The 10046-nt window shown below is 40.9% G+C and overlaps 1 protein-coding gene across 1 annotated transcript in view; it reads right to left on the reverse strand.

The window, feature by feature from the left end:
• The window catches only part of GRID1 (glutamate ionotropic receptor delta type subunit 1), a 147111-nt gene extending 137718 nt beyond the window's left edge, over positions 1–9393 (reverse strand). The window contains exons 1-4 of the mRNA XM_008054123.2: positions 9296–9393; positions 7364–7561; positions 3771–4098; positions 2416–2554 (exon numbers count right to left, since the gene is read on the reverse strand). Coding sequence (XP_008052314.1) covers positions 2416–2554; positions 3771–4098; positions 7364–7561; positions 9296–9343 — 713 coding nt within the window. The 5' untranslated portion in view covers positions 9344–9393. The remainder of the gene's footprint in view (positions 1–2415; positions 2555–3770; positions 4099–7363; positions 7562–9295) is intronic.
• Positions 9394–10046: the final 653 nt, after the last annotated feature.

Consider the following 10046-nt stretch of genomic DNA (forward strand, 5'->3'; position numbering starts at 1 on the left):
CCTATCAAAATGGTAAAATAAAAAATAATGATAACACCAAATATTAGCAAAGATGCACAGAAACTGAATCATTCCCATGTCACTGGAAGAAATTTTTAAAATAATGGCACAATCACTCTGGAAAGCAATTTGATAGTTTCTTGTAATACTCATCATGTAATTACCATATGACCCAGAAACTGCACTTTTGGGTATTTATCACATGTAACTGAACACTTATGTTCAATGTAAAAACCTACAAACAAATATTTATGCAGCTTTATTCATAATTGCCAAGAACTGGAAACAACCCAGATGTTTTCAATGGATGAATGATTAAATAAACTGTAGTATAAGGTATATTACCCATTAATAATGTGAGCTATCAGTACACATGAAAACCTGGATCTATCAGTACACATGAAAACCTGGATGAATCTCTAAGGAATTATGCTGACTGAAAAAGCAAAAGCCAAAAGGTATGATTCAATTTACATGACATGTTTAAAATGAAAACATTTTAGAAATGGAGAAAAATTAATGGCTGCCAGAGGTGGGACAGAGTGACAGAGTAAGAAATGTGAAGGAGATGAGGATGGTTATAAAAGGACAACACAAGGGATACTTGTGGTGATGGAACTGTTTGGTATCATTACTGTAGTGGTGGATACAGAAAGTTACACATGATAAAATAGTATAGACCCAAAAGTGCATACACACACACACACACACACACACACACACACACACACACACACACACGGAGATGAGTACAAGTACAGGAGAAATCTGAATAAAATTGGTCAGTTGGCCGGGCTCGGTGGCTCAGCCTGTAATCCCGCGCCTTTGGGAGGCTGAGGTGAGTGGATTGCCTGAGCCCGCGGGTTCGAGACCCGCCTGGGCAGCGAGACCTCATCTCTACAATAAATCAAAAAATCAGCCGGGCGTGGTAGCGCATGCCTGTAATTCCGGCTACTTGGAAGGCTGAGGCGGAAGGATCGCCAGAGCCCAGCAAAAAAAAAAAAAAAAAAAAAAAAAAAATTGGTCAGTTGTATCAATGTCAATACCCTGGTTGTGATATGATACTAGAGTTTTCGCAAAATGTTACAATTGAGAAAACTGGGTAAAGGATCTTCAGAGACTGCGTTATGTTTTATAACTGCACATGAATCTATAATTATCTCAATAGCAATATCAATTTAATAAAGGTATTATATAATATCATAATGAAACTTGAATCCTAGTCAAGGAGTTTGAATGCTTTTCAACAGGCAGTTGGGAGTCATAGAAGCTGGTTGAGTATGGATGATTTGATTCGAGCTGTAGATTAAAGGAATCAATGTAAGGATAGTGAATATTATAGAATAAAGGAGAAGTTATTAAAGGGAGGAACTCAGAAAACCACAATCAGAGCTCAAATGAGAGGCAATCCTGAAGCAAATATTGTACCCAACAAAGTGACCTATGGCCACTTCAGCAATCGCACATCCAAAACACGTTCACTTTGTGCAAGTTCTTCTATAGTTTATACTGTATTTGAAAATCTGATCACATAACAAAGACATTTGCAAGAGTCATTTTGCTACATTGAAGTCATTCTTTCATGCTGCAATTTTAACATTTTGTAAAAATAAAAACAAATTTTTAGTCTGATTTAAATAATTTTATAAATGTAAGTGAAATAAGTTTTCTAATGTGATAATCGGCATGGTTTTAAAAATCATTTTAAGGTGTTTGAAGACTGGAAAGATATATTAGACTTCTAGTTTTAATTAATTTTAACTAAATATTTATAAAAGTTTGACTAAATAAGTTTGTAATCAATATTTAAATGTCTGAGGAAATGTAATTTGTTAATTTTAATGTCTTTATTAGTTTTGTAAGCAGCATTTAAATTTTCAGAGAAATATTATTTAATGAATTTATGCATTTATGCAATTGTGCATAAGATAAAATACAACAGGAATGAAACTATTTTCCATGCACTAAAGATTCCAGGACAGTCGTGCTCAGTGGCTCAGCCTATAATCCCGCACTTTGGGAGGCCGAGGTGAGTGGATTGCCTGAGCCCACGGGTTCGAGACCCACCTGGGCAACTTGGCAAGACCTCATCTCTACAATAAATCAAAAAATCAGCCGAGCGTGGTAGCGCGTACCTGTAATGTAATTCTGGCTACTCGGAAACCTGAGGTGGAAGGATAGCCGGAGCCCAGCAGGTTGAGGCTGCGGTGGCCGAGAGCGGTCACTGCACTCCAGTCTGGGCGACAGAGTGAGATTCCAACTCAAAAAAAAAAAAACAAAAAAAGATTCCAGGAGATCATCAAATTGCAGATCTGAATTCTCTCTGTAATCCCAGGCTGTCCTCTACAGGTTTATATTCTCTTTAGATCCTCTGAGAGGTGATGGTCCCAGAGCGAGAAGAAATAATAGGCTCACCTTATGGGGTTATCCATCCTGGACACTGTAAGGAAGGCAGCAAGATTGGCTGTGTAGGAGGAGCACACAATGAGCGTGAAGAGCCACCAGCTGCCCATCACGATGCGCATGGCCACAGAGTTCACAGAAGATTCGCCACCTGTAGGAGGCAGGGAAAGCGAATTGGTCCAGGGCTTCCACTCTCACTCCCATCACCACAGAGATGCTCTATCTAGAAGCCAGGTGGCATATAGGCTGCCACCAGTGATGGGTGGAGCCCAGGAAAGAGCCCAGGAAAGGGAGTGACTGCTCTCTGGGTCTAGGGGATTGTACCAATTCTGGAAAGGGATCCTAAATCTACCACTCTTGGGAAAAAACAGATGACCACAAAACATGGAAAAATTAGGGCTGGGCTTCTAATGATGTGAAGTTTTTCAAAACATCAAGGGTAGAATCCAGAAAATCAAAATATTTCAGTTAGAAGATTTTACCTCATAGTGGTAAGAACTAAGGCTGCAACCTTAAGTTATTTTCCAATTTCAAATTCACATACAATATACTCAGGAATTCTGTAAATATAAAATTACCTCTTACCCAGAGGGTTTCCTAGTTTTCTTTTAAACTTAAGAAATGATATATACCATATCACTTTTATTAATATTCAGCCCTCAATAGATGAGTTTTTCCCTCCATAAAATTCAGAAATCATTGCATGTGACTTTAGTTAGAAGCTTAGCCTCTTTGAGAACAATTATTTCTCTTTGGTCCCTAAGGTGTTAGTAGAAGAAAACTGCTCACTGTCTGTTCTCCTTAGATAACCTCATAAAACATTGCCATGATGGAAACAGTGTCAAAACTCACATTAGGAACCTTGCAATTTGTTGTTTCCAGTCCAAATTGCATAATTCTATAAGTCACAACTGGTTAGAAGTGCTATCCACATCTCTCAAAGATAGGAGAGTTTGTATCTCAAGAATGGGTGGAGTACTGCTTAGATAATTGCAACACAATTGTGATTTTTTTTTCCCCATTAAGTCTTCACGTTTATGCAAGATTCAGAGTAGTTTTATTTGACACCCTCATGCACATAGCAATCACTCTAATGTGGGAGGGGAGAAAAGTGCAAAGCAGAACTCTAAAGTTAATCTTATCTAAAGTGGAGAATCAGGATTTGAAGTTGAGTTCCTTATTGTCATTTAATTTCTATCTGATATTACTCAGAGAGATTGGGAGCAGCATGATATTAGTGCTGTCCTAGAGTTTAAATAAAATTGCATTTAAAATAACTTTGGTAAAATGTGCCTGAGAACATTGCCAATGGATAAATTCTTCCAGACCTCCAGGGCTAGTCACACATCAGGAAACCAGGAAACTACCTTGCTGTACAAAGGCTCCGTAGACAATCCAGATGGCGCTGTTCAGAGTGGCAGAAGCCGATGACCGGGGCTGGGCAGCAGCACTCTGAGCCCTCACTGCCTGTATCCTGTTCAACACAAATATCAGCACACCAACCACAGGGATGGCAGCTGCAATGCAGGCCCACACGGCAAAATCAAATGGAGCAAAAAGAGAGAAGATGCTGATTTTCTCCTCAGGCTTCTTGATTAGAATCCCCACTGAATAGTCCATGTACCGCTTGCTGAAGTCCACAACACTCTCCCTCTCTGGAGTGATGGTAATGGCAGAGATGGCCAAGTCTGCTCTCTGAAAGGCAAAACCATCTCATCAGATGGCAGTCCTCAGCTTACTGCTGGGTTCCGCCCTGGGTCAGGGTCCACCCTCTGCCCTTTGAGTTGCTCTGTTCAAAGAAAATGGATTTGAGAGTTAAAACTCTGTGACTTTGAATATTGTAAGAAAAATCCAACACTAAGTTGTCTGTTATTATCTCAGGTACTTTACATATTTTTTCCCCCAATTCTGGAAACTCCTGGAAATCTCTTCTGGAGAAAAGAATCCAGTAAAACATCTTAATTCCTCTATGAATTGTGATTTTTTTTCAGTTTCTTATTATTTCCCCTACCAAACTTTAGCCATCTCCCTTCTTTTTCCTCTCCTTGCCACCCAGAAGGCCTTTCTATCTTCTTCTAGGCCAATCTGCATCCTCTGTATACATCGAGGCCACAGGCACACTCTATTTCTCCATCAAGCTTCACCTCTCTAGACTCCATTAGCCCACAATGATCTATTTTCTAAAATACTTTAGAAACTATATGATGAGTCATACAGCTATGGTGACCTTCATTAGCATATGGGTCACTGATTGTTGTATATGCAGAGTCTATCCCAGATAGCAAGATAATCCCAAATTAAAGGGGTCATCTACTTATTTCTATATTCCACCACCCTTAACTCACGGTCTGCAGACACATGGGTTAATTCTTCCTATAGTAAAGTCATGCCATAAAGAGTCTCTCTGAACAATACATACTGTGACCTCAAAACTACTTCTCCAAACGTTTACTTTCCAAAATGAGCTTTATTTTACAAACAAAGATCCCATTTAGATGGAACTAGATTGGAAGGATGAAGCTGTCTGGTTTTGTGGAGGTTAAGAGCTTCATGCCAAATGGATGGGTGGCAGGTAATAATGGGGCCTAGAGTCTTTTTTTAACCTCAAGAGTAGTGAAAGGTACAGTCATCATCCTGAGCTTGGTTCTTGGCTCTCCAAGTGGGAGGCGTCAGCAGACCCAAGTTTGTTTCAGAATGAACAATTGTGACAACTGATTCAACCTACGTACTCAAATTGGGGAAACACACATAGCAGGATTTTTGTTAGGTTTGGTATATGGGCTAGGGGAAGACATAATGGTGTCCTAAACTGAAATCCAACAACATATCCAGAGTAAAGAGAAAAAAAATATGTTGAAGGAGACCAGATAGAACTCTCCTCTTGTCTCATTTGCATCTCTGATACTGGTCTCTCTTCTCAAAAACTCAACAGCCAGGGATAATTTTTAGGGTTGGAAAAGTTTGGATCATATTTACAGGATGAGAAGGAGATTTAGTGGAGTAGGATAGGCTTAACATTTAATAGGGAGGGAACCTAATTTATGATACAAGGGCCAAAGGCAGAACAAAGAAATAGATTCATGACACAGGTGGGGGATCCACATGTGACAGTGGGAGAGACTCACAGTAGGGAGGAAAGGCAGGGAACACTTCCCTCTGGAGAAGGAGGCAGGTGACACTGCCCTCTGGAAGAGAGGGGCATGTGGCACATCTCTCCAGAGGGGTAGGCAGGTTCCGGCAGGTGTGAATTTTATCAAAAGTATAAGTAGAATTTCATGCCCAGAAGTCTCAATTTCTTCTCCAATATAGAAATGCAACCTTTTTTTGTTTTTCAGTTTAGAAGGATAGAAGATTATTAGGTAGCTTCAGGAGAAATAAACATTTTTTAAACAATCTCTGAGAGATATAGCCAAGGGTTCCAACAAAGGACAAGTTAAGAGATTCAGATTGTGCTGAAGGCCCAGCTGATGTTTGGAGGACCATACAGAGTTTCTACATCAATCTGGACAGAGTTCTGATTTTCTCCTCTAATTGTATGCAGCAACCTGTATTTCAGATTCAAGAGGGTAGATAATAGAATCAATTCAAGTTTAGGTGCAACAGGAAATCATGAACACATGGATTCACAAGGGATGAAGGGAACAGGGGGTTTGTCTGATCACTCACAGAGTAGGCAGGAAAGGACACAGTGCCAGAAAGGCAGAGAAACATAAGAGAAGGATGGACCTTAAATACATATGCTACATGGAAAGAACCAGACACAAAAGACTACATCTTGTATGACTCCATTTATACAAAATATTCACTTAAGTCACCCTATAGAGATATAAAGTAGATGAATGGTTGCCTAGGGCTGGAAGTGGGAATGGCATTAACTGTAAATGAGAATGAGAGATCTCAATGGAGTGATGGAAGTATTCTAAAACTAGATTATTATGATGATTGCACAATTCAATACATTTACTAGAAATCACTGAATTGTACATCCAAAATGGGTGAATTTTATAGTATATAAATTGTATCACAATAAAGTCGTTTTTTAAAGAAAATTAAGAGAATTTGAAGGAATGATGGGCCTAGTATCTTCCTTTATAGGTCTAAAAAGCAAAGGGCCTGTGTTTCAGGAGTAAAGGTTCAAAAGAGTCATAAGGACAGCAAATTGTGGTCATGGAATGGGCAAGTGCCAGTGACATGTAAGATGCTAACAAGATGCATGGGGTGAGTGCTGGAGTGGAGCCTTGGAATAAAGAGGTCAAAGCAATGGGAATCCAGGGTTGTCTGTAGGGATGTAAGAAATTGTCAAAATGATGGCAGCAGTAACACTGAAGAGGGAGAGCTTAAGGCAGATGCTACCATCATAAATGACTGTGAGTAAATGACCCAGTGGCCATGAGATGACAAGGACAAGGATGGAGACATGATGAGTTGACCCCATGCCGTATGTTTCAATGAAGATGCACAATCTATAGGAGGAAGAAAGCATAATGATATGAGTATGAGGTGCTGGGGAATGCCACACCATTGACACAAAGCAGTACATACATACACACTCATTCACACAAACACATGTGTGCACACACACTTTCTAGTCTATGAGAGGAGAATGATACTCAAAAATACCCCCAGTGGGAACTAAGTTTCCGATTCCACTCAAATGTAGGGGGGAGGAGGGTAGGTTTCTTGAAAGCTGTGTTACAGAGAAGGCACAATGGATAGGCTTCAAGGGAATGAGAGCAATAGACAGGGCAGGTATACCAAGTGCCAGGCCATGAGAAGACAAAAGAGCAGAAATGGGTATAGCAGGAAGTTTGAGAAAAGGAGAGCCTTAGTGTGTGAAGGAGGGTTATAGTGGTCCATTTAGCTGGTCCCAAAGTTCCAACTATTTAATGGGTCAAGTTTAGATATTATCCTAGAGGCAGATTAGGGTGCCTCTCCCCGTGGATCTGCTGTGGGGACCTACCTTGCTGATGAGCTCCCCGATCATCCCGTTCCAGGAGGTGTTATGGAGCTGGTGACCGTACCTGCCATCAGGGGCCTGGTAAATCTCATATTTGAAGCCCAGAGCCTTGGCCAGTGCATCCAGGACATCTATAGAGAACCCCTTGTAGCGCTTGGGCTGTCCAAGGATGTTCTCAGCCACCATCACAAAAGGCTCTTCCTGAGGACAACAGAATGAATGTTCTTTAATTAAATAACAGGTTCATTAACACATATTTCTAGCATATTGTCAGAGAGCAATCTGATGAATCATAACTTTAAAATATCTGTAGTTAACTAATTCAGAACTGGAGGCTGAACTTCTCTGTCCTTTCTAAAGGCAGTTTATGGACAGTCAAGGGATAGTACATAGGGCAATTAATCCAAACAGCAGGTCAATATGAAAGATTTACTTGTTCTGTGTTATATCATCCTGACTCTGCCCAAAATCCCAGCTCCCAGAATAACATGGTTTGTTTTCTTTCCTTCATTAATAATATCCATGCAGAACTAGTATTCAGTCTTTAGGAAATGCCATAAGTCTATGAAGAATTCTATAAGAAATATGACGTTTTAGCCGGGCTCGGTGGCTCAGCCTGTAATCCTGCGCCTTTGGGAGGCTGAGGTGAGTGGATTGCCTGAGCCCGTGGTTCGAGACCCGCCTGGGCGGCGAGACCTCATCTCTACAATAAATCAAAAAATCAGCCGGGCGTGGTAGTGCGTGCCTGTAATTCCGGCTACTTGGAAGGCTGAGGCGGAAAGATCGCCGGAGCTCAGCAGGTCGAGGCTGCGGTGGCCGGGAGCGGCCACTGCACTCCAGTCTGGGCGACAGAGTGAGACTCCAACTCAAAAAAAAAAAAAAAGAAATATGACATTTCTCATTAAGTATAATAAATGGCAATCAAGCTCTGTGACATTAGATTGAGAGAAGAAGTATTATATCTTTTGGGTTGTACTAGATAATGAATCCTGATTAATGGGCCAAAGCAATACCAAAAGTCAAAGGATAGGATAAGATTCAAACCAACAGTTCTTGGGTCCAAAACCATGCCATCCTCACACTCACACATGTTGTGTTGTGTCATATGTGGGCCAGGTGGCCATCTGGAAAACATCTTGGCCTTTCTCACCATTTCCTTTCCTTCTTGTGTGAAACTGAACAAGAGACCTTTTGTCAAATAACTCCAGAGAATATATTACTTTAATTTAATTTTGGTAAAAAATGGTGTAAAGCTTATTCATGGTATGTATATAGGAAATGCCAAAATGTTGCTGCCAAAGGTTTCTGAACCTGGAAGACACTACTGCCTGTTGGGACAGAGGGAACATTTGGACATGTCTGATCTAGCCAATAAGAAGCAAATCTACAATGTTTCCTACAGTTATAAAAATGTGAACAACAAAATGGAAAGAAAGATGTTTCTAAGGTCTCTTATAAATGTAGTAGTCGATGATTCCAGGACAACCATGAAGAAAAATTGCAACCACCAAATGTACTTCATTATGAACTTGTGTCATGTTGGCTCCTCACTGGTAGTTGGGTGCTGGAAGAATGAAGAATGTCCTCCTCCAACATTTTCCCTGAGCCACTGACTACCAGCTTAGTTCTCCTAAGGAGATCCAGTTTATATTCAAAAACAAGTGGAGCAGCTGGACCCCCTCTGGTGCTCATTGGAGACTTGGATGAGAAGTCCTTCTCAAGAGCAGCTCAGGGACCTCTCATGGAAGACCTCAGAGACCCTGGTGCAGAATCTTCAATCTTCCTCTCCTTTTCATACAATATTTGAAAGAAAGGCATTATGAAATCTCAAACAATTTCTCTAAATCTTCTCCCCAAACACAGCATTAAACAGAAAGCAGCCTCTGACTAAAGAGCATGGGCAGTGAAGCTCCCAGAATATCCCCAAGATCCTACCAAGACAGTCACCACTTTGAGAGTCAGTCCTTGGAGGCGGCTACCCATGGGCCTCTCTTGCAAACTGCCATTCAGGCCCTTCTCCGAGTCCCACGTTGCAAGCTGTGAAGGAAAAAAGGGATTGTGAGGGATAGATATGGCACCTGGGCTCACCTTAGGACCTTGTCTCTTAAACTGGGATCTTGAATCAGGCAGGGAGGTGGAGAGCAGCCCTCTGGGTTTCCCAGAAACCCAAAGCCATCTTAAAACCCTAAAGAAAATAGAGATGTGACAGACAAAAGTTCCACTTCCTCCCTCAATTCATCTAGATCTCTAGAACTCTCTATACCCTAAAATGAGACCAATTGGTAAGATCTTATCTATAGAACAAATGTATGTCAAATTTTATTGTCTTCCCATGGAGGACATATTATGTGTCTCCCACAAAATATCTTCTTTCTTTAATTACTCCTTTGACTTGCTCAGGCCATAGGTCCTTGAGTTCAGTCACTGGAGCATCCATGGGTAAGATGAGGCTTAGCAGTAATGAAAGTAACGAAGAACCAAGTGTACAGCTTGTCTTGCACCCTGGTGCCTAATGCCAGCAGGTTTGAGATCTTCTTGTCTGTTTTCATTATGGTGCAAGTTCTGTAATTTTCCTTGATAGGCAGGTAGAGGCTAATGGCAGAATAAATATGCCCTGGATCTGCTGTATTCTCCTAAGCCTGCAAGGTGTATCCAATAGCCAGATGCATCTCTGATAAACATCCCA

This window comes from Carlito syrichta, unplaced genomic scaffold (assembly GCF_000164805.1).
Source record: "Carlito syrichta isolate Samal-C Ts95f unplaced genomic scaffold, Tarsius_syrichta-2.0.1 Scaffold289081, whole genome shotgun sequence".
Lineage (NCBI taxonomy): Eukaryota > Metazoa > Chordata > Mammalia > Primates > Tarsiidae > Carlito > Carlito syrichta.